Here is a 26,488-nt window from a genome sequence, read left to right on the forward strand (position 1 = left end):
TTCATATTGAAAAGGGTGTCATTTTTTTATTAAAAAATAGAGGTTGATACATTAGTGGGGTAAAGAATTCTAATTCAATACCAAGGATGTGAACTAATATTACACGTTTTACGCCACTGAATAGTCCGAGGGTATTTTTAAGTAATGAAAAAATAATACTTGTGATTGATTTTTAGGAATGAATTCATTTGTAAGGGCTGATTTCAGAAAATTTCAAACTACATCAACTTTACTTAACAATTTTAATAGTATCCAAGAGTTTTACACCATGATATAGTAATGGAATAACGAAATATAACAGTAGAAATGTTAGGGGTAGCTCACCCCTTCAAGGGATTTTTTTTTTAAAATGCCGGAACAGGTCAACTTTATTTTTGATTATTGTGCATAAAACAATTAATTTTGTCAAGATTCAACAGATATTGGAATGTGTATAGTGAAAAAAATGGCCATCAAATATAGTTTTTCATTAATAAAAAACAGGGGTTGCGAGTCTGATGACTAAAAATAATGCATAAATATGTGCTTTTCAATAACAAGTGATACCCACTTTGTTCCATTAAAAAATTACGAATTGTATTCGAGAAATTTAAAAAAAAAGTGTTTTTAGGGGTGAACTTCAAGGGTGGTTTTCGCCCCTTAAATGGGCTTATGGGCACGTATAAAAAAATACGTGTCGAATATTTTTTGATGTTCTACAACATATCACAATTTCAAGAAAATCGGTAAGGTACACCTCGGGTACCTTCCTGTTAGATTAAACTCGAACAATTTCAGAAGTCGGATAGCGGCCCATTTCCACTAAATAAGATTTTTTTGAGTAGCGCGAACCCGCAAAAATCGGAAAATTTGGAAAAATTTCGGTAACCAAACAAATAAATAAAAAAAAGAACGTGGTATCGAACGCCATGATAAAAAAAAAGGTTCTCGATTTTTCTCGCGTGTTCCGTGAATTGATATTTCTATTTTATATGTGAGAATCAATTAGGTATTTCCGAGAATAGTGATTTATTACAAAAAATAGTGAGAATGGATCAACAAGGAGCAGTTGGAGGATTAACTACATCTCTTGATTGGCTTGGTTGGTCAAATCAAAAGAACACGGAAGGTAAAGAGAATAGACGATCAAGACGTTTCAATCCTCTACAGAGTCAGCAGCCGCTGAATAACAATGTTCAACCCGGAAATCTAAGCAGCCCGGTTTTAAATGTCACAAATCAAATTTCGCAACATGGAAATGAGTTTCAGGGAGATTTTTAGCATAATATGTCGCAAGTCCTAGCAGCTATGACTAGACTTTTGGATGAAAACACGACATTACTGCAAAATGTGTCACAGAAGGAGCAGCCCGAAACATTTCATTACAATATTCTTCCGGACTTGTCGCATAATATTAGTTGATTGACTTCACTGGACTGGAAGGATCTTCAGAAGCAAGAGCTTTTGAAACAGCAAGAGCGCACCTAAGGAAAGCAGCAAGAAACTGGTATCTGAGTCGAATTGATACCATTCAAAATTGGACTCAATTCAGTCAGCAATTTACAGCTACTTTTACGGTTGAAAAATCTTTAACTGAAAAATGGAAGGCAATGAAACAGCGATGTCAGCGACCTGGAGAAGATGTTCGAGAATACTTTTTTGAGAAGGTTCGACTCTGCAAAGAATTGGAATTTAGTTTGACTGAAACCAAGACTCAACTGGCAGTTGGACTATTGTCTCGTGATACGAGTTCCATAATCGCATCACAAGCATATCTCGACCTTGAAAATCTTCTTCAAAATATTTTAATGTTGGAAGATCTGGAGAATTCAAGAAAGGAGCGTTTTTCTTCAAGGCGTGGGAATTCTGGAGCAGCTGATCAAAGGAAGGATAAAAATTTGTATTTGAGTTTGACACCGGATAAGAAGGAAACATCGAGTCAAACCTTGAAGAGTTGAGACCAACTGTTAACGAAAAAGTTAGTATTCACCCGGGATCAATTAATTTGATTAATGTACTAGTCGGTGTTTGTGAATTAATGTTGCCTTATAAAAATATAATTGATAAAAAGGTTAAGTTATCAAAAGGGAAAATTCTTGCAAATAAGATTTTGACAATAAAAGAAATTTCAGAAATGGAACCTAGATTTGCGCCAGTTATCAAGTCTGAGGTACAAACACACGAATCGTTATCTGAGGCCGAATCGAAAGAGATTGTTGATCTTTTAAATTCTAAACGTAGAGCAATTGTAGAGTTTCCTCAGCCGGAAAATGTGCATGATGTTAGAAGGTTTGTAGGAGTTGCAAACTTTTCGAGAAGTTTTCGTGTTTGATGGATCCGGTAATTGAACTTTTGAAAGACGGTGTTAAGTTTGTCTGGGGTGAAGCTCAGAGATTTTCTTTTCAGAAAATCAAAAAATTGATCAGTTCGGAGCCTATTTTGGGTCTTTATAATCCGCTAGCAAAACGTAGTGAATTGCACACGGATGCATCAGCAATCGGATTAGGAGCGATGTTATTTCAACAAAACGAGGGGGAGAAACAGAAATTCATTTACTCAATTAGTAGGAAAACCTCAGAAGCGGAAAAATCATATTCTAATAAGCTAGAGTTGTTGGCTGTAGTGTGGGCAACGACTCGATTAAGACCTTTGCTAATCGGTATTCATTTTGACATTTTCACGGACTGCCAAGCGTTGGTTTATATTAACAAGTCAAAAACAACTAATCCACAAATAATTCGTTGGCTCAGTTCTCTCGCTGATTTTGACTTTGATATACACCATCGCAAAGGTGAGAATATGCAACACGTAGATGCATTATCTAGAGCACCGGTAGAAGAGGGTAATTCTTTTGTTGAACCAGGTACGATTTTAAATATTTCGATGCACGAAGATGAGATCTTGATGTACCAGAGAGTTGATGAAAAATTAGCCAGGAAAATGAAAATTCTAGAAAAAGCCGAATACGAACGTACACGAGCGGAGAAAGATGAATATCAAGATTACGTATTAAGAGATGGTTTACTATGCAAAATCAATTATAAAGATAAAAATAAGGAATTGTATGTCGCGTCAACAGCCATGCGTAAAGCGCTATCGATTAAATACTACGATTTGTCCAGTCATTTTGGAATGGATAGAACGGTATCGAGAATTAGAGAACACTTTTACTTTCGAGAAATGCGAAGATACGTAAAAATGCACATTGGATCTTGTTTAGAATGTTTGTTAGCAAAAAGGATGGTAGGAAAGCAAGCCGGAGAATTGCATCCTATTTCTCCCGGAAAACGACCATTTAAGGTTGTTAACATTGATCATCTTGGGCCATTTGTAACTTCAACTCGTGGAAATAAGTATATCCTTGCAATTATTTGCAATTTAACAAAATTGCGATCCATCAAAAGAAAGCAAAAAACCGTAATACTAAAATTAAATTTGAAATAGGAGACATTGTATTCGTCAAAACTAACACTGTATCAGTGGGTGAGTCGACTAAATTTCAATCAAGAAAGGAAGGACCAAGCGTAATTATTGCAAAGTTACCATCGGACACGTATAAAATTCAGAAATTATATTGTAAACGTAAAAATACTCCGACTACCGCGCACGTCAGTCAAATTCAAATTTGGTAAACAAGAGAATTTTACTCTAGTTGAAAAGAATCCAGATGTTGATGTGATTAGAAATTTAAGACCTGTTAGAGAAAGACGGAAACCGAGTAAATTAAACGGTTTTGTTTGTGATTAATAATTTAGTTCAGGATGGCCGAATGTTAGAAAAATACATACATAGTTCTATTTTATACAAGGTTGCTAGGTAGCGTTGAGTTGTTATAAAATAGTTGAACGAGAGTGTAGAATTGCGAGGCTGTTAAGTCGGATCGCGGACCGAGATTGTGGGCTAAAGTGTCGAAAGTTTAGGCCTAGTGGTCGTAACGTTTTACTGTATTAATTATATTTGTTACATTTATTGAAATTTACATAAACAATCTAACGTGTGGATTTTCATTGTGTCAATTTACGCGTTAATTCAAGATCGTATAGTTGACTTAGATTGATCTCCAACAATTTCAGAAGTAGGATAGTGGCTTAGATTGAACTCTAACAATTCTCAATCTCAGAGAAGCTTCAGAGAATATTTTCGGCAGGCACTCAGGTAGACATTTTTTAAGATCCAGGTAGCTCGTTTAAATGGTCTGAGGGCTTTCAGATGTCTTTTTCGAAATTGAAATAACAAATCGATCATACATAACAAGCAGAGAAGCTATTTCATTAGACTATCCAACCCTCACTAAAGGGTGCTTTGTTAAGCTTTCGGATTAAAATTTAGAAATAGATTTATTTAATTTCAAAGTTAACACCCTAAAACATAATAATTCGGAATCTACGGGTTTTGATTATTCAGATATCTAACTTTTTTTTAGATGTTTAAAATTCTCTAACCCTACAAAATCTCAGAATATTCTCAGGTGCAATAGCCTGGACCGTTTCAGGCTATCTGCAAGCTTGATTCGAATGATTTGGTCTCAAGAGATAGTGAGAGAGATTTGAGTCCTTTTCGAGATCCTTTTAAGTGATGCGGCGGTCATTATAATGGTCCTATCAAGTGCCCGGCGGGCAGAGTTATTTACAATTATAGGCTGTCCCCAACCCGACTCCATTTTTAAATTTTTCTTTGAATTATTAACACTTCTTTTTAATTGATGAATCTTCTCATTATACATATTTTATAATTATCTTGCCTATAGAAATCTCAGAGTATATGGTAAAGATTCTCAAGGCTCTGAGAAATTCTCCGCAGGCACTCAGGTAGATATATTTAAAGGTCCAGGTATTTCGTTTAAATGTTTTGAAAGCTTTAAAATGTCCTTTCCGAAATAAAAATAAAAATACGATCATAAACAACAAGCAACGAGGCTGAAATTGAAAAAAGAATTCGATCATAAATAACAAGCATAGAGGCTATCTCAATAGAGTAGATGACACTCAAGGGCTTTGTTAAGTTTTCGGATTAAAATTCAGAAATAGATTTTTTAATTCCATAATTAGGAGTTTAAAACATAATAATTCGGAATCCACGGGTTTCGATGATTTCAGGTATCTAACCGATAGAAATCTCCGAATGTATAGTAAAGATTCTCTTCGCTGAGAAGCTGTGAGAAATTCTCCGCTGGCTCTCAGGTAGATATTTTTAGAGGTCCAGGTAGCTCGTTTAAATGGTCTGAAGGTTTTACCATGTCCTCTTCCCCCTACCGATAGAAATCTCAGAGTATTCTCAAGCGAAATAGCCTGGCCCATTTGAATCTATAAGCCGATTCAATTTGAATGATTTAGTTTCTGACATAGTCAGAGAGATTTGGGTCCTTTTCAAGGTCCTTTTCAAGATCCTTTTAGTGGTCTTTTTAAGAGTGGTGCGACGGTAAACTATAATGTTCCTTTTGTATTCGTCACGTACCGGACGGGCAGAGTTATTTACAGCAGTTGGCCGTAGCTAACCCGACTCTCCCTTTTTAAATTACTCTTCAAATTATTAACACTTTTCTTTTTAATTGATGAATTTTCTCAATATACTTATTTATAATTATAACTTATATACTAATATACAATTTTCTATTTGAATTTAAAAGAACCCTTGAGTGTCGGCTACTCTATTGATATAGCCTCTCTGCTTGTTATTTATGATCGAATTCTTATTTCAATTTCAGCCTCTGCTTGTTGTTTATGATCGTATTTTTATTTCGGAAAGGACATTTTAAAGCTTTCAAAACATTTAAACCAGCTACCAGGGCATTTAAATTAATACAACGTAACTCGTAAATGGAATGAGATACGCCAAAACAGACCAAATTTTTGAATTCAAGTCCAAAATGTTATATTAGTATATAAATTATAATTATAAATAAGTATAATGAGAAAATTCATCAATTAAAAAAAGTGTTAATACCCTAACGAAAAGAATCTTTGAGTATATACTAAAAATTCTTTAGGTGAAAGAATCTCAAAGAAATTCTCCGCAGGCACTCAGGTAGATATTTTTAAAGGTTCAGGAAGCTCGTTTAAATAGTCTGAAGGCATTAAAATATCCTTTCCGAAATTGAAATAAGAATACGATCATAAATAACAAGCAAAGAGACTATCTTAATAGAGTAGCCGACACTCAAGGGTCCTTTGTTAAGCTTTCGGATTAAAATTTAGAAGTAGATTTTTTTAATTTCATAGTTAACAGCCTAAAACATAATGATTCGGAATCTATGGATTTTGATGACTTCAGACATTTTTGACTTCAACTAGAAAATTGTATATCAGTATATAAATTATTATTATAAATAAGTATAATGAGAAAATTCATCAATTAAAAAAAGTGTTAATAATTTGAAGAGAAATTTAAAAAGGGAGAGCGGATTAGCCACGACCAACTACTGTAAATATCTCTGCCCGCCCGGTACGTGACGAATACAAAAGGAACATTATATTACCGTCGCACCACTCTTAAAACGACCACTAAAAGGATCTTGAAAAGGGCCCAAATCTCACTCTCTCTCTCTGAGACTAAATCATTCAAATCGAACCTGCACATAGCCTCAAACGAGCCAGGCTATTATCGGTAGGGTCGCCATTTGGGGGACGAGAATGCGTTCTAGTTGCGCGACATACAACGACCGCCATACTGGTTACTATGGCAACATTGAAACTGCACGCTTAAGTTTTGGGAATCGTGCACATCCATTTCGTCCCCTGGTACCGAAAACTGGAACTACAAAGAGTAGGTACAATTTTAAAAATGTGTTTCAATTTTTGCACAAAAGTGTTTCACTATTGTTTTGTTAAGCTTAAAATAATTATTGAATACTAACAACAAATTTACATTAAAAAAATCATTTTAGACAGAATTTCCATTTTATACAGGGGGAAAACCCATTTTTATCAAAAGCAATATTTTAACAATTATTTCACTATTTCATTCAAATTTCAATGCATTGTGAGCTGAAATCAATTTTAATTAATGTATGTAGCGACAAGTTTTATCCAGTTTATGCAAAGAATACGAATAAAAGACGATTAATGTGAAGAATTCCTGAAAATAAAACCAAGAATCTAACGACCAAATTTGAACAAACACCATAAAATTTTTCCATTGTAATCTAAAAAAAGACCAAAAACTTCTTCCTCCTAAAAAAGAAAAGGAAAAATAAAATAAAAATCGAATGAAATAACCATAAAAAACAAATAAAATATTTTTTTTATTTCTGTTCAGTAGGAGGGAAGAATATTTTTTCTTTTCTTTATAAGAGGAAGGACTTTTTGTGTTTTTCAAATTACAATGGGAACATTTTACGGTATTTGTCCAAATTTGGTCGTTAGATTCTTGGTTTTATTTTCAGGAATTCTTAAATAAGATTTTAAATTTGATATTAATCTCATTTAAATATCTGAAATTTTAATAGACGATTCGAATTGAAATACGAATTCTAACTTAACTTTTAGATCAGGTTTTTTAATAGTAAATATTTATGAATAAATTAATAAAAGATTACTTAAGTTCACTTTTGCTCTAAAATAAGTATTTATTTAATTAATTTTTGAAGGTTCACATTATATAATTTAAAAGTAATTTTAAATTGTTTATGGCATGGAAAAGGAAAAATGCAAGGTATTAACTTTTCGCTCTGTGCACTGCTACAATCACAAATTAAAATGCACAATTTACCATTTTTTATGATCTGATGAACTATGCATTTTTAATTACGCAGGAAAAGAGCTTCAATGACTTCAATGAAATTTGTTTATTTTTTTTTATTTTCCAAAGGCTATTCAATCAGATAATAAAGTCGCTAAAAAAATGATAACGATTTTATTCTTTTATTAAATAGCTGTTTAAAAATACAAATTATAGCATTAAGGATTTATTATTTGATGACCAAGGGTCGTCTTATTAGCAGGAATTATTAAAAAATTTAAAATATTGTTCAAAAATTGAAGAATTTTAACGAAAATTTTAATGAAATTTATGCACCTCGGGATCTCAACTTTCCATGAAAATCTCTACAGTTATTAACGTATTTTGGACTCCGAATAGATTTTTCGTTACCTCAAATGCCATGAATTTTCAACGAAAGTTACATGAATGTCTATAAAAGTTTCCATATGAACATATATGTATGAATTTATACGAGATTATCATTGAAACTTTACCAAAATGTCATTTTCGGTTTTTATAATTATTGCAAACCACGTATTAAGTTTGAAACTTCTTAATTTTTGGATGGCTTCTAATTTTTAATTTCATTGTGTTGTACCTAACAATTCGAATATTAAAAAATTTCACTATTAAATAATGCCAGAATAATGCCAGTTTGATTTTAGTTGTTGTCCGATGTAAGTTTGATAATTTTAGACACAAATTTTGTAAATGGTTGAGTCCAATTATAACGTGCACAATGGCCTTGTTTTTAAATTCTTCAAAATCGCAGAAATTCAAATTGAAAGACTTATAGTTGTGCAATTTTCAGTTTACAGGGTTCTGTAACTAAAATTTGTTGAATGAAACACATCTGGAATGAATTCATAAGAATGGAAAATAAGAAAAATGAATTTGTTAAATTTAATTCTTAAGGGCATGTGATACTTAGAAAATTGTCGATTTTACCAGTTTTAGGTTCCGACGGCTTTTTTTCTTTAATAATCAATATTTTGTCTTAAAAATTTGGGACATGATAGCGACCATGCTAACGGACGTCTCCACACACTTTTTTTGGTTTAATTCAAAAAAGTTTTAATTTTCCAAAATCTGATTAATTTGCATAGCGCTTAGGAATTAGTATCGATTTTACCAGTTTTAGGTTCCGACGGCTTTTTTTCTAGAACAATCAATATTTTGTCTTAAAAATTTGGGAAATGATAGCGAACATGCTAACGAACGTCCCCGCACACTATTTGTGATTTTTTTCAAAAAATTTTTTGATATTACTAACAACGTGTGTACATTTGGAGATTATGTATGGTACAATTCTCCTGTGCGTTACTTCCAAACTACACAATATTTTTGGCCGAAAACTTTGGGCTTACGAATAAACATAGTAACTAATCTCCCGGAACTAACCTTGTTTGCAGGCAATTAAAAAAGTTTATTTCATAAATAATTTCCAGATTATCGCAAAGGCAGAGATGAAAAACGACGTAACCTCAAAATAATATATATGCATAAAATTTGTATTTAGCACAATAATTAAACATTTCAAACTAAACTTAAAGAAAAAGAAATTTCTAATTCAAAGGCTGTACATTGTGCAATTTAAAAACTGGAGTTATAGTGATCTAGGTTAGTATTGTTTGTTTAAATTTTAATTTCCAATTGAATATAATGTAAAAAATTAAATGATATTTAGTTAACAGCTTTAACTTTCTTCTTCTTTAAAAATTTACAGTCCAACTAGAATAAACTATTAGAATTATTATGAATTATGTTTTAAAAAGAAACTCTAAATTCCTAAATGCCATCATTTTGTGCATTTTTATAATTGTTATACATAATTTTTGTTTGAATTTAGAGAATTAACTATAAGACATTTCAAATTTATTATGCAATTCGCATATTTAGTATTATGCTTGGTTCAAATTTGCTGACATCATGGTTATTTTGATTATGTCACCGGCTGGCACCTAGCGCGCATCTCGCCCCAATTTGTGTTCATACTCGGCAGTCACCTAACGAAGACGTCTCTCTTGCTGAAACAAGCTACGAGAGCCGTTTTTTAAATTTAAAAGTGGTCGGTCCCAACCTATTGTTTTACGAGAATTCAGTGCGACGGCGAATTTTTTTTCCATTATGGCCGTCTTCGTTATGATATTTTGACAGGTTCGTGTCATGAATCCGAATTCCGTTACCGCGCTCAAGTTAACTTCGTAATTTATTCGGGTGAATTGTTTATTGGCAGCGTATAGATTTTCGCCGCCGGGCGCTAGGTTAATATCCGGTACACTGCTCTGATTGGTTGCACGGCAGTGGACGGGGTCTGCCGGACAGCACCATAGTGTACGGCAACCGGCTTAGTATATTTCTTATTTTCTTGAGACTTAGACCCACGCATAACGTGAAAGTGAAGTATATCATTCTGAAGGAATATATAAATAACTTTTTCGCACACTTGAATTTATAATTGTCTATAAAAAAAAAGTGATTTGATGTTTCCGATTTTATCTTTCTTGTTCATATACTTTATCATTCTTCTATTACTAATAGCGTCTTCGGTTATCCTGCACAGGTGCACTTCGATCTGCACCGACGCAGGTCGGAGTGAGAAGGAAGACGTAAGAAGAATGCGCTATAAGAAGATAAGACATAATCTTAAAGTAAAGTATATACTTTCGAAGGAGAATATAAGTGTGACTTTTTTACATACTTGAATATGTAATTCTTTATTAAAAATGAGTTATTTGGTATTTCCTATATTATCTTGCCTTGTAAATTTACTTAATCATTTTTTATTACTAACAAGATTTTTATATAGTTTTATTTGTGTGAGTGAATGCCAGTTATTATTTTAGAAGCGTATAAATTATTGATAAGTTTAACTTGTGTATAACTTCTGTTTTTATGAAACTCTCACGAACTGTTTTTATTGTAAAGAATATTTTTTGAAACACAATGAGCCGCGTCAATGGTAGACAATAAATATAAAGTTATAATTGTTATCTACAACAAATAAAAATGGAAATACCAACTAAGTTCTTTTATATGTAGAATCAACAGTTAAATATTCAAGTAATGTGGAAACTCTATAATTAATACGAAATTAATTTTCGAATAGTGTCTGAAACTCATGATATGATGTTTGAAGCCAAAATTAATTTCTGAAGACGATTCAGAAAACAATGTCTTCTAAATCACGTTTAATGACATTTAAAGTTTTAAAGTAAATTTTGGAGTTGCTTTAAAAATAATTCACAAAATATTCTTCAGAGAACATTTTGTACTTTCAAATCACATTTAAATGTAATTTTTATTTTATGATGGAAAAATGAATATTAAAGTAATTCTGAAAAAAGTTCTGTGAATAAAATCATATGAGATTAAAATATAATATAATATCAAATTAAAGCAATATACCAATAAACCAATCAGAGCAATCTACTGGATACCAACCTAGCGTCCGGCACCAGACATCTATACACTGCCTCGTTTATTTTGTGTAACTTCAGATTTTTAAATAATTTGCTGAATTATAGTGAGGAAATAGAACTCAAAAACTCGAAGAGTATTGTGTCCTTAAAAACCAAATTCTCTTAGGGTATTTTCATTGACATGCTTGCATTTCTTCATAGTGAGATTCTTTTTTTCTCCCGATCTCCTCCGTAGGATCGCAGACAATTAAAAAGTCATTTTAAATCCCCCCTAACTCTTGATCCTCCCTGTAGATTCGTAGTTTAAAAACGAGCATTTTTTAACTAATCCCACTCGCGATCATCTCTGCAGGATCGGAGAAAATTTTAAGTATTTTGAACTAACAAAATGCGCGATTCTCTCTGCAGGATCGAATTTTAATTCAATATATTCCTTAAATCGAGATTTCTTCTCACAATCCTCTCCGTAAGATGGGAGAAAGATAACATATTATTCATCGAAAACCCTTATTCGCGATTCTCCCCGTAGCATCGGAGCAAGTCGAAAGTTGCTTTGAAACAAATTATTCTCACAATTCTCTCCACAGGATAGTAGAAACAATCTATTCGACCTTATTCAGGGATGAAATTCATCCCTGTAAAGTTGAGTTCACCCAAATTGTGATCAACAATTTCCTCCAATATGTTCCCAATATTAGAGTTATACCATTCCGGAAAAAATAAAGAAAAAAGGCAAGAAAATTTTTGCTCATATGTAACCGTATGCGAAGAAGGACCTAACAACCGAGAAATCAATTTTGAATTTTTACAACAGTCAATATTTCTTGATTTTCTTTTTCATTAGCAAAAATCATAACTTTTTATGTTAATTACTCTTTTTATTATTAAGATACAAACATAGGCATGATAAGCGCACGAAAAAGTAGAAAAATGGGTCATTTTTGGTAATTAGATACACATACACACCCGATTGGTATACATATTTTTTTTATTTTGAAACAATTATTTGATTAGGGAAAAAATATTTTAATAAAAAAGAAGTTAAATCTCACCAAAAATATTTACGATGCATTAAATTCCTCCAACTACAATATATTAGTACAATCAACATATAGTTTGTGAAATCAAAGTCTGGCAAGTAATTCTAAAAGATAAAGAAATTTTAAAAATGAAATTGAAAAAATTACGGAGGTTTTGGTAATGTGTTAAAGAGGGGGAAAAAAGTAAATCTTGGCGAGATTTTTCTCTTGTTTAAAATAATTGAATTAAATAAAAGAGTTACTTGGTAAAATTTAATTTCACAAACTGTATGCTGATTGTACTGATGCATTTTTACTTGGCAGAATGTTCTGCATCGTAGATGTTTTTGATAAAATATGACCATTTTTGTAAAGTTCCTAACACTTTTACGATATGCCGTAAAGCAAGACTGAATTTCCATTAATTTTCCAGGCCAATAAATTCAGAATAACTCTTCTCTATAATCTTTCTTATCCTGTAATTAATTAGCTTTAACCTAGTTCGACCATGGTCGAACTAGGTTAAAGCCAGATCCTCAGGGGTACCGAAGATCAGTATAGTCGATCTCTTTTACCTTTGGAGACCCTTAGTCCCCTGGATCACCACGTCCAATATTGGCCTCCACCACTTCCAGGGGGACGATCCTTGTGGAGCTGCCATTATTTGGCGGTGAGTTAGATGATGGCCCTGTGACATAGCTCTCATTTTTCAAGTTCGCTTTAGCTTTATCAGCCATAAAAAGACCCACGAATAGCTAGGTTCTTTGTGGTCCTGCCGTTTTCGTCTCAATGGAGGGGGCACCACGTAATGTTTAAGTATTTAGTCATTCTAGTTACGGGGCATGACGACTTGCGCCTTTCAGCATTCTTTATTTATCCAAAGGACACAATTTTTGTCTAATTAACTACCATTTAATAGGAAAACATTATGACTTAGTTGGACCTATTGAAGAATTGCTGTTTCACGAGTTAGAGTCCACGGAACGCATGCATGATAAGCCTAAATCTCTGTTGCAAGAATTCCATACCGAAATCGCAAGGGTCTCTTGCAGCTGTATCCCGGTCAGTGATTGGCTTTTCTCCCAGTCGATACTGCTTTCAAAGTATACGCTCGAGCAGTATTGCCACGAGTTTTATGCTATGGTAGAACATATTGAAACTTGCCGCGCTAACTAGGCATGATTTCTATTATAATTCAAATTTTTTCTCTGTTTAAACTTGAGAAATATTGCCCCACACGTAAATACAAATTTAAAAAAAATTGACAATAACTTACACCAGGTGCGGTAGCAACAACTCTATATGGATACAAGAACAAGTGGAGTCCCACTTTTTGGAATATATTCTTGAAAATGCTGATCACCTGTAGAGCTAACATATCCTGTCTAACATCGTCTCCAACCTTAAAGATCGCAGCTTGCCATGACTCAATTCCTGGGATGTTCGTTTCTAGTTTTGTATTTGAAGACACAGCCATTGCGATGTTTTCTAATTCGTTAATTCCATACCGTTGCACCTTGAAACGGGCAAGAAACGGTGCTTTGGCAGCGCTAAAAATAAGAAATAGATTTTTTGTAATACGTGCACCAAAAAGACCCCTTTTCGTGCTGTTGAAGTGTGCTGAAAGTGGCATTTTTTAGAAAGGGGTAAGAAAAAAGCAATGGGCATACTCAATTTGAGCAAGAAAAGGTGCCTTGGTAGTGCTAAAAATAAGAAATAGATTTTTTGTAATACGTGCACCAAAAAGATCCCTTTTCATGCTGGTGAAGTGTGCTGAAAGTAGCGTTTTTTTAGAAAGGCGTAAGAAAAAAGTAATGCGTATACGTAATTTGACTATAGTGCCTTTTTGACATACTAGTTACTTTCGCAAGCAAAGAAAGAGGGACTGTTTATGCACACTTTACTAAAAATGTTATGTGACACACGGTTCATAATCACTACAAATATTAATTAATATTTTCGAGTTTCAAGACCATACCTCTGCATAGGTGTACCGCTATTATAATCGATATCAATAACCATCGCTTCAGGATTGGAAGGCAAATAACACCCTGGCTGAACCTTGATCTCTCTTAAACAATGAAGACACGCTTGTTTTCTTTCCATGCCTTTCGGGTAGGGCCTAATTTCTCCCGAAATGCTCGTTATTTTCTCAAAGAAATCGAATTCCCTCTCATAAAATTGTTTTGCTGGTCCTGAAAGTGCGCCTAGAAGACTCTTCACCAGTGAATCTAATGTATCGAAGAGGACGGGGTCTTTGATTTGTTTATCCTCGTCCATATACATGTTCGTGTACATATTCCACATTAATTGATGTGCCACCACCTGCAATATCGAATTTCTCAATAATTGAAGCTGGGTTTCATTTACAGAAAGTAAAAGAGAATAATCAAACTATCAGGTATTGCATGGTATTCAATTAATAATGTTTTCATTTTGAAGAACATTTTTTTTTTAACATGAAGGATTCACGCGACAAATTCTTCAATTTCAAACAGTATTGATTGAAAGCCGTGAAATTATAAAGCTTCAATGAGTTATTCAATTTATAATGTTGTACAATTGAGGCTCCGGATGCAAAAAGGAGATATAGAATTATTTTGCTGGAGTGAGGAGGCCCCTGAGTACTTTAAAATCAAGTCTAGAATTTTCATTTTTTAAATATATATTCACAATGAAAATTTAATGCCGCATCTTTTTATCCTCACAAAAAAAGTTATAGCTTTTTTATTTTTCGAATTATTTACGAAAAACTGTTTTTTTTTCTCTGAATAAAATATTTTTCAGTTGAAACAGGCGACTGCGAAAGTCACTTTACGCCGTAACCGGTACCGAAAGTATATACATTCTATTTTATCTGCAGTTGTCTACAGTCATTCTCCTTCTTATCGAACTTCGTTTCGAGAATAGAGGCTTACTTTAGTCTCCACCTTAGATCGTGAACGATTGATGTTTTCAGCGATAACTGTAGCGTGCCCGTCTCACCACAGTTTTCAAAATAAATAACTTAAACTTTTAACTTGCTGGCTCTCAACCGGTGGCTTCTGCATTGTGTTACAGGGGACATTTAAACAGTGTATAGTGTATGAATTCTGTTTCGCCCTACCATGGAGGTGGAGTTGAAGGCGGGTTGCCGTGTTAAAATGTTTGGGCAACTGCAATGCACTATAACGTACGTTACTTAAAGAACTTTTAATACTATTTGTACTAAATTAAGTGTGGAGTTAATTAATGTATGGAGTCTAATTGCTAATGAAACATGCGAGTTTATTTTTTTTATGATTTACGGAAGTTTTTAACCATTTGTATACTTTTTTGTAGTTTGTAGATTTTTCATAATTTGTCGGCTACCAGAATTGTTTAAAACAATGATTATTATCAATTTTTCAATTAGTGTTGTAATCAGTTATTAAAGCGTAAAAAATTGTTATGTACACAATGTCAGTTTCTCCATACTTTAAGTGACAAAACTATTATTTAAAAAATAAGGGAAACAAAACTTTGGAGCGCCAAACTCTTTGGAGTTTAATGTACTTTAATTTGAAATAGAAAAATTCAAAATCGGACCAAAATTGAAGGAACTGCACATTTTTAAAAGAAAAAAGTGCATTTCTTCCCACTGTGCGCGCCTTTAACTCGACCTCCATGGTAGGAGTTCATACACTATATTCCGTTTAAATGTCCCCTGTAACATAATGCAGAAGCCGCCGGTTGAGAACCGTCCAGCTTCGAGAACGAGTCCAGCGCTGAACAATAGAAAAGGGTCGCCGAGGGATCAAGCAGGCTGCGGTATCCTGAGATCGTCTTAAGCCAACTTGCTTTGTGAATAACCTAGAAACTTTTAATATTAATTTGTTTTAAAAAGAGCAATTTTTCATTTATCCAATTCAAATTTTTGCGTAACTTTGACTAGAGCTACTTGCAACCTCCCCATTGCGCTTGCGTTATAGCAGAGCGAACAGAAAAACCAATAAATGCTTATAACGGGGGTGTTAATCATTCTTTTATTTAAATCAGGGTTGATATTTTCTTATAACATAGGGCTCTGCCCCCCCCCCCCCGAAACCCCCAGGTGGGAGCCTTCTCCCACTTGATACGCAATATACTATTTAATTACTCTCCAGCGCGTCATTCTAACCTCTTTCTGTCATTGACTAAGTATTTACAAACAATAACACCTTTGATGTGACTCAAAGAAGCTTCAGGCATCTCAAGTCAATTTTCGATATATTTTTTATGAAAAATTGTATGCGCAACTCGGGGCGAGGCAACAATTTCACTCGTGTGATATCTACCCTCGCTTCGCTCGAGCAGGTAACTTCACACTCGTGCAATTGTTGCCTTTAGCCCCTTGTTGCGCAATATACTATTGTAATAAAACTGATAAAAAATATGCATTATCATGTTTTGTGACAAATGCCGTTAGCGAAAGTTCAAAATGTTTATTAAAAAAATTTAAATAATTTTTTCCGAGACGGTGCATAATTCGTGTACAAAATACTTCCAACGTTTCTGGAGTCGAGCGTATTCTGAGCATGCGAAAACTGTCCGTGAGAAAGTTGTTTAGGTAGGTTCAAGAAAGTTTTCTGGAAAGTTTTAGCTCAATTGGAATAGTACTTAACAAACTGTTGATGTTTTAATTTTCCGGCCCAATAGGTTTTTTTCCGCGTTGACTGCGGGCTGGCCAGTAAACCGTTAGCCCAGCGTTATGTACAAGTGTGTCTCACAGTCAGCCGATTTTTTGTAATTAAAACAAGAAAAATATAGAAAATTATGTTCTATAACAAATAGTTCTTTTTCTCTGATGAATATATTGAAAGGATGCCATTTCCAGAAACATGAACTTCATAAAAGTCCTAAAAATAAACAATCTCTTTACAATTTTTTTTTTTTGTATTTGGCGTGTCCTTCGTCTGACCTCTATTTGTCAACATACTTACATAGGCTTTTAGGTTGTTTCTTTACAAAAAAAAAAGATATTAGTTTAGTTAAGTCTGTTCCCATTAGCAGAGCACATGGTTAAAATATTATGTGATATATCAAAGTTGTTCGATTAATTTATCCTGCTAGCTATACAAAATTCTATGATATAAATATAGTGCAGTTTTCCCATTACAAAATGGACATAATGGCAACGTAATTATTATCTTTAGCACGAAAATATCAATTTATACATGGAAAACCACTTTTCTATACTTAATAAACAATTATTTTTATATTGACTGCATTTTTAATTAAAAAAATTCAGCTCACTGTGAGAGACACTTGTATGTAACACTGGGTTAGCGGTTTACCGACCAGGCCGTAATCTACGCGAGAGAAAATCCATTGCGCCCGGCAATTAAAACATTAACAGTTTGTTAGGTATTATTCGGATTAGGCCAAAATTTTCCAGAAAACTTCCTTGAACCTTCCTGAACCATTTTTTCACTGACAGTTTTTGCTTCCTTAAAATTCGCTCGACTCTCGAAACGTTGAAAATTGTTTTTGCACGAATTACGCACCGACTCGGAAAAAAATTATGAACAATTTTTTTAATAAACATTTTGAACTGTCGCTAACGTCATTCGTCGCAGAACATGATGATGCATATTTCTGATCAGTTTTATTACAAAATATTAAGAACTTCCTATTTCGTTGCGAGTTAAAGTGAAAAAATGAAAAATATTTTATTCAGAGAAAAAAACGGTTTTTTGTAAATAATTCTAAAAATAGAAAAGCTACAACTTTTTTATGAGGAGAAAAAGATGCGGCATTAAATTTTCATTGTGGATATATATCTTAAAAATTAAAATTCGAGACTTGATTTTCAAGTGCTCAGGGGCCTCCCCACTCCAGCAAAATAATTCTATATCTCTTTTTTGCATCCGGAGCCTCAATTGTACATTACATCATTTTTTACGTTATAGTTTGAATATGATAAATTTCAATGTGATAAAATTAAAAACTAAGTAGTGAAATAGTGGCGAAATTAAATTAAAAGCCGATTTGTCGCATTTTCTTCAAAAAAATGCATTTTCTTTAAAAAAATCGAAAGATCCGAGACCTTAAATAGGTGTCTATCGTACAAAGTAAAAAATAAGAATAACAATATGCACCTGTGATCGTTTGGAAATCGTCTTGATAAACTCTGTAACGTAGCCCATCGAATCATGTCTCAATGCCTGGACCAGTTGAGGTATGTAAAATAAAACAGCATCTGCTGGATAGCTTTCCAAAACCCTAACTGCATATTGTGCCGAAATCGGATGATGTGGAAATTGTCTCGAAAAGTAAGCCAATGCTTGAATCGGTGATACCCTTGCCCATGTTAACATGTACACCAACTGTAAATATATTTATTTCATATGAAGAAACCTAATTTAGAAATATTAATTCAATCTTATCACTAATTTAAATATTTAATTAACCTCTGGAGCATCGTTTAATAAAAGGTCGGTGGTTACAAGATATTGCAAAGCTTCCGGGACGTGCATCACACTAACAGGACGAAGTCGTACAAGTCGACAAACCTCCTTGACAATAGTGTCTGAATTTTTTAAACGAACAGGTAAGAAAACTGCCAAAACAGGACTGATATCCCAGGCAAGTCGAGTATAATCGCGCCAACGTTCGTTCATTGCTTTCAAACGCCACTCCGCGATACTTTGCTCTCCTTGCACCGCTAGATCTGGTCTGTCACCTGGATTTCGCCAAACCTGTTTAGGAAAAATTACAAATTTTAAAAGTTTCTGATAAGAAAATTTATACTGAATAATAATGTGTAGGAAATAAAGACTTGTTTTGATAACAAGACAAAAAGAAACTCTACCTACCAGCAGTAATTCAATTTCGACAGCCAGAAGTTCTAAGATGAGATTTCGTTTTTTGATATAATCCTTTATGAAAATGTTCCCAGTGACAGCACGCTTACTGCGATTGCTGCGTTTACTGAGAGTATTACTGCTGGCAGAAAGGGGCATTGTGTTTATCCGCCCAGAAGCTGAAGTCTTTCCTATATCGGAACTACCTAGTGTTGGAGAACTGATTATGTCATTTGTTCCTCCATAATTTGAAGACGTGCTCATATGAGGTCTGATAATTTCGAACTCTCCATCGCCATTCGTCATCATCAAATACTTTTTATCACTTTTTATCACCTGCGTGAAGATAAAACAAATTTATCCTTATAATTTTCAACAAGAATGACAATGAATTTCATTAATAACTTATTGATAATGGAGTAAGTTTATGTGAAAAATTAACGTAAAAGTCAAAATCTATTTTCATTACTTGTTTTAACTATCAAGAGCCCTGAAAATCGCCGGGAAGTCCGAAGTTTAAACTGATCCCAAAAAAAGGAGAAGCCATTTTGTCTAGCTTTTTGTATAATGTAATTATTTCATTTGGAAATCAAGTTCAATAATATACCATCAAATTAATTTTTGATTTAATAACTTTCATTTTTACAAGGCTTCACGTGTGTGCCTTTTCACTATTTAGATTAAATAATTGTGCAGCTTTAAAAATTTTCATTCAACTTTGGAAAAACAATCTAAAATGCCGGCGCGTTGAAAATGAAAGAGAAAGATAAAAAATGTATGGTTCTAACAAATTACCGATTAAGGTCGTGCGTCTACTCTATCACGTGCTTTGCACTCAATAATGTATTTCCTTGCGCCACGTATTCGAATTTTGAACTTGCCCCACATTTGTGCACATACCTTTCCAAATAAGGGTCAAAGAATTGACAACGAAATTTTGTACATTATGTTTAACTCTCTTAAATACAATGTATACTCGTATTTGATTTATTTCTGCACTTCAGTCTGGGACTCCTTATTTCTATTTTTTGTTCCTTTTGTTGAATTATTTCTTACTCTCGTTTATACATGGACAACCGTAAACTATTAGCCTCTTCAAAAGAGAAACTTAAAATCCTTGTGGCGACGATAAATAGTTATTCTAAAGCAATTGGCATTGGCTTTGGACTGAACAAGTGTGCATGCATCCATCTGCACAAAGGAAGACTAGAAACTACATAATCGCGTGATGATCAGAATGTTCCACTCGTAGGTGGAAATACCATTTCACATCTTGGTAATGGAGAAACAAATGGATATCTTAGAATATCGCAGGCGAAAACCCAACACGTGCTGGTGTTAAAAACAGCCCTTTAAAAAAGTTATCGCCAAATTCTCAAAAAAATTTGGTGTAGTAAAATGGAACGTCGATGATTTAAAGCAACTTGACCGAAGCTATTAGATATTAGATATTAGCACACATCTAAATAGTACAGATTCTCTTATGCGACTCGTACATCAATATGGAGTCATCAATGCTTTGGGTTTTCTATACCGTGCCGCAGGCAGGGCTAGAGAAGAGCTTGGTCTGCCATATGATACCAGCAACACTACTAAGAGAACATGCTAACAAGCCCTTCTATGGTAAACTCTACGGAATTATACGTAGAGAAGAGCTATCGATGGGTCTGTCCAACATGTTTCTCGACACTGCTGAAATGAGATCGGAGACTGAGGTATTTCTTCGTGCCAACAACCAACTGTCCAGCGTGCAAGAAAGGGACAGAAACACATAGAGATACAATGCAGCTCAAAAAGAATTGTATTACAATAATTGGCACTGCCATGGTGTTGATCTAATGCCAGTCTTGCCATAAGCCCAGGGGGAACTCGAGTCCGTTTTGGAGAATGATCAGTGTAAGATCTACTGGAATTTTCCATTCTCTACCACTCAACGTAACAGTGCTACTAAGCCGCATATTGTCCTCAAAGATCTGAAGGGGAAGATACTTTACGTGATTGAATGATCGGTACTAACCGATAATAATATCATGGCAAAGGAGAAAGAAAAACGGGCGAAATATCAATAACTTCTTTTCGAGCTGAGCAAGCTGTACCAAGGATACACAGTCTATATTTTAGTTCTCATAATCAGCTGCCTTAGAGGTATGAAAGCTTAATTTCTTAGCCAACTCAAAAGAATCCCGGCTTACCAGCATCAGGCTCAGTCCATCGCGATCCGGATACGAAAGCCTGCTCTTCTGGAATCACTTCATGACATTCAAAAAAGATTGGTAGCTCTAAAAAAGTATCTAGAGGTGAAAACTTCATCTCCAACTATGCTCTTTGCCGCGTAAGGTCATCAGCGGTGAGAGACAGGACTACAAAGAACAGTGTTGTACGAAGTCTCTATCGTACATTTTCCGCTTTTGCTTACCTTCTAGGATAGAAGGAGCACGACTGGACGACGTACACTTTCCGGTTGCGTCGGGATTGGTTGCTTTGTGGATATGAACTTCAAACAACGAATTACTCCTAATTTTGTACCTACAAAATCATAATAAAAGATTTGATTAATCGTAATAAATTAACCTATAACATCATCATCTCATTAGCCACTTGACTAATTTAGACCAACAGCCTGTCTTTCCATCATTTATAAATGCCGAACAGCTGTCATCATTGCAGATAAGGTATATTCTCACTGCGATGAGAATGGCATTATAAAAGAAGAACAATAAGGATGTTGTAAAAAGTCGCCGGGCAGGAAGGATCTAATCACCACAGACGCTGTTGCCATGACGCAATAACGTAAACATCAAAGAAACTTGCACACGGCATAAATTGACAACAAGCAAGCGTTTCCTTCCGTACCACACGACTATTTGCTTGAAGTCTTAAAAATATACAAAATCTGCCCACGCATCATTCACTTTCTAAGTCGTGCGATGATGTTTTGGAGTACAATAATCAAGTATTTTGATCATTGAGAACCAAGGACAACTGGGTCAATAAGCATTACGATGAGTATCTTTCAAAGAGACTCCTTTAATTTACTGTGATTCTGTTTAGCATTGAACCCATGGAGCAAAACACTGAATAGCATGTCAATGGGTTCCAAATATATGATAATGAGGATGGTCATCAAGTGGCCCAATTTTATACATAGATGACCTGAAGCTATATGTTAGTTCGGACCAGAAATTGAAGCAAGTGAAAGATGTCACAAAGCAGTTTTCTAAGGCTATCTACTTGGATTTCGGACTAGATAAATGCAGAACAGTGCATTAAACCAAATAAGAATTAGGGACCGCAGAGCTAGAGAACTATTCATAGAATGACATCAAGGCAATGGCTGATAGCGAGTCACATAAGTACCTGGGTATTCTTGAATCTAAGGGTATTCAGCACACGATAGTTAAGAAAAGCCTAACGTCTGCCTTCACTATAAGACTCAGATTAATTTTGAAAAGTTCTCTTAAATCGGCAAACAAGATCAGGGCAATCAACACCTATGCCATCCCTGTCCTCGAATACTACTTTGGGCTCATCAAATGGTCAAACACCGGCTTTAAACGATTAAACAGAACCATCCGCGTAGAAATGATAACGCACCGAATGCACCACAGTAATTCGGCGATTGAAAGGAAAGTTCAACTACGACACAGAGGCAGCAGGGGCGTTGTAGATGCCAGGAAACTGTGCAAGTCACAAGTTTAAGAGCTGCGATACTATTTTCACAGCAGGCGAGATGTTCCGCTTCACAAAACCATCTGTAAACCGGATCTGGATTACAGGCCGTTAAATTTTTCCTCAGAGGAGGCCTTGAATATCAGGGCAGACATCAAAAAAGGGAGTAGAAACACAATGAAGACCAAAATCCGTCTACAGCGAGCACCCCAAAACGTTAGATCAAGATAAAGTGGGGAAAGAGGCATCCGATATTTGTTTGAAAAAGAGTTTCTTGTTTTGAAAGGGAAGAATTCGTTGCTGCGCTTCAGGACAGGCATTTAGCACCAGAAATGATCGCAAACAGGTGTTACGTCAAGACGTGGTTGACCAGTGCCGATTATGTGTAGATAACGATGAATCCATCGAGCACACTATTGGTGGATGTCGCGTAATGGGTCCAAGAGAATGTATATACAGACACAAGGATGTGGCGGGAATTACACATCAACAACTTGTCCTAAACATAAGACTCTTAACAGAATGGGTGCTTTTCTATAGATACATTCCAATGCCCGTTTCAGAAAACGAAGATTACATCATATATTGGGATATTACTATGCAGATGGATCATGACCTTCAAGCCAATCGACCCGACATCGTAATGCGAGAAAAAAGCTTCCTATAATGTTGTGAAATACCTGTATTCAAATTTCCAACTTTAACTCCCTTTTATGATCCGAAACTCTAGTTTATAATCTTCTACCTGTTTTACTACCTCTTTTGTTACTAAAATGAACATTTATGTTGATTTTTTTAAAGATCTTCTTAACCTTTTAGAGTCCTTGAACATACGTTAATTTAACTTTTAAATCCGATTTTTTGTACGATTCAATCCAATTATTTTTCTTACTGGAACTATTGTAGATTTCATGAATTCGTTCACGAATAGTACTATTTATCAAAGGCAGTGTATTTTGAACTAACGTGATTTTAATTTGATCCAAATTCTCTTTCCTGAATTTTATATCGCTCAATTAATTGCATCTATCGATTAAATCTTTTATTATGCCGACCTTTTGATAATACAAATTATGGGAATTAAAATTAAGATATCGACTAGGCCATGAAGCTTTTTTAACCCAATTTGTAATTAACTTACCTTTAATTGTTTTTATAATTTGTAAATCAAGGTAATTTATTGAATTATTATGTTCAAGTTTGAATATAAAATGTATGGAATTTTGAATACTGTTAAAATTATTTATGAAATCGTCCATTTTTTCAGTGGGAACAATAGCTAGAATATCATCCACATACCTTTTATATTAAATAGGTTTAAAAATCAATTTTTTTTTTAAATTTGTGTCCACATCTTCTGAATCTAAATTGGAAGCTATAGGAGACACAGGTAAACCCATAGGACAACCATTTAATTGTTTATGGTATTTACCATTGAAAGAAAACCCTTCTTTTCGTACAAAGGCAAATAGAGGAATCATATCCGGCCACGATTTCACTCCACTCAAGTCTACGAAAACTTTATCAATGTATACCAGCTTTGAAAACACAATACCTTTGAATTTTGTCTGTTACTTTTTTCATTATTTAAACAAAAATAGTACGGGCATTTTTAGGTCACTGGCTATCATGATTTCAAGTGGTTTTTTAGTTTAGGCAGCGTTCTGAAAAATCGAAATCTTAATTCAGACTGCGTTTTTTAAAACAACAAGTATTCACAAGTATTTAATAAAAGAGCGGATTAAATCGGATCAAAATTGACATTACACATAAGTTATCAACACTTGAATCCAGAATCGGTCACTGTGCGGCGTCTCAAAATAAAGCAGTATACGTCTTAAACATAAGGCATCTAAATGATTTTCAATTAAAAACGTTCCAAGTCAAACTATTTTAGATCAGGTAACATTTTGAAGAAAAAAATTGTAATTCATTAAAATAAGCCTTCGTCAATTAAAAAAAAAAATCTAATGCAATGTTCTAAGCCATTTTCCTGATGTATTTGTGTGTGGATGTCAGAATTTTTTGTGAACACGATAACTCAAAGACTTTTCCAGATAAATTGATGAAATTTGGAGGGCTTACTGGCACCTCTAATGTCCTTAAAATTACTCAAGGATTACTAAAAACATCTATTACATTTTTGTACAACACTTTATATTATTTGAAAAATCGATTTTATAGTACAAAATTTCACGCTTACATAGTTTAAAGATAATGCAAGATATACAAGATTTATTGACTTATTGATTCGAGAAGAATTGATTGACCTATAATACAAATATATTTTATTGAAGAGCAGGGGAGTTACGGTCATTTTTAAGATTCGAAAAATCGTTTCTTATAGTTAAACATCGTTCATTAAGATAATATAACTTTTATATAATTTTAAAAATCGGTTTTAAGCAGAAAAACTTTTTTCAGTAACATAATTCAAAGTTTATACATGAATAAAAAATACGTCTTGATTCTAGATGCTTTTACTGAACTATTTTTTATATTTCGTTATTCTGACTTCCTCTATGAAGAAGAGAACGTGTGTGCTAATCAATAAAAATGAGGAAGCAGAGCGTATCAAATAAGCACCATAAAATTGTAAATAACTCTATTCTTTTTTTTTCAAACCTTTTAATTATTTGTAATCCAATAAAATATTTTTCAATTTGAAACGATTGATTTGTTTAAATCTTCAACTAAAAATCAGACAATTTAAAGATTTTACATTGAAAAATAAAAAATAAAAAAGAATACAAAACATGATTGCTACAACATAATTCCAATGTTTACATTTGTACCACTTTAAGCTATCTTAATCAAAATCGAATTTGTAACCACAACATTGTGAAATTTGAAATTAGAGGGAAATGGGGAAGTGGAATAAACGAGATCCGGGTAGAACACAATTAAAAAGAGACCAAGTAAAATATAACGTGGCATTTATTGTCGCTTACAAGATGAGACCTGGCGGTTCGTGATTGGGACCAGTAGATTGTCGTTAAGGACGAAGGGCCGATCGGCTGACTGAAGTTCTGGGGGAGACCGTGACGGAGTAGATCGGAAGTCCTCCCTGGTACCCGAGCGAGAGGTGGGATAGCGAGGCGAATTCTCCAGGTTAATATCAGAACACTGTGCACTCCACGAGCGATAAAGCGCAACTGATTCCGGACCGCGCCATCGTCCGAGGCTTCGGGAACCCTCGCGGGGTTCCGTGACTTCCCTTGTACGGCCCGTAACCCTTTTCGCGTAGGGCCGCACCGTCTTCTCTTTTGTGTTAACAGATCTGTTACAGGGTCATTCCACCGGAGAGTTACCCCCTAAATTTTATTTTGCGTTAAATTTTTTTATTTCGTTCTTTGTTGAAAAATACGTAATACGTATTTTTTTAATGGAATATAATATGCAAAATTTCAGAGAAAATTTTTATCTAATATGCGGTTGATTCAGAACTTCGAAATGAAGAATACTGAAAAATTGCTCTATTAAATTTTCATAAATAAATCAGACATTTTCATAAACCTCAAGCGTGCGTGCGTGTAACGCCTTCTGTTAAAAATTCATTATTCAAGAACTATTTATTTCTCAACTTCGAAATTTTTATGAAGATTCAATGGAGCCATTTTTTAGAATACTTCACTTAGAAGTTCGGGATCAACTACATATTAGATTAAATGTTTGAAATTTTGTTGATAAATATTTTATCAGTTATAAAAAAAGTTAAGACAATCCCTTTTTTTAACACGATAATTTTCAAAAATTTATCACTCGGAAATTTTGGATATCATATTGAAATACAAACATATATATATATAATTAAAAATTTGTCATAAGCACAACCGCAGGATTTCGCCGGGAGCGGGTGCTAATCTGAAAAATTGCACCCGCTTCCAGCGAAATCGCG

At 34.1% G+C, this 26,488-nt stretch overlaps 1 protein-coding gene across 4 annotated transcripts in view; it reads right to left on the minus strand.

Annotated features, from left to right (window-relative positions):
- The window catches only part of LOC117169281 (phosphatidylinositol 4-kinase alpha), a 215,076-nt gene that overhangs the window by 42,150 nt on the left and 146,438 nt on the right, over positions 1-26,488 (minus strand). For all 4 annotated transcript variants that reach the window (XM_033355575.1, XM_033355577.1, XM_033355578.1 and 1 more), the window contains 5 exons: positions 18,934-19,257; positions 18,529-18,816; positions 18,217-18,444; positions 14,097-14,443; positions 13,395-13,668 (listed from right to left, as the gene is read on the minus strand). In XM_033355575.1, the coding sequence (XP_033211466.1) occupies positions 13,395-13,668; positions 14,097-14,443; positions 18,217-18,444; positions 18,529-18,816; positions 18,934-19,257 (1,461 nt within the window). The remainder of the gene's footprint in view (positions 1-13,394; positions 13,669-14,096; positions 14,444-18,216; positions 18,445-18,528; positions 18,817-18,933; positions 19,258-26,488) is intronic.

This window comes from Belonocnema kinseyi, chromosome 3 (assembly GCF_010883055.1).
Source record: "Belonocnema kinseyi isolate 2016_QV_RU_SX_M_011 chromosome 3, B_treatae_v1, whole genome shotgun sequence".
NCBI classification, from domain to species: domain Eukaryota; kingdom Metazoa; phylum Arthropoda; class Insecta; order Hymenoptera; family Cynipidae; genus Belonocnema; species Belonocnema kinseyi.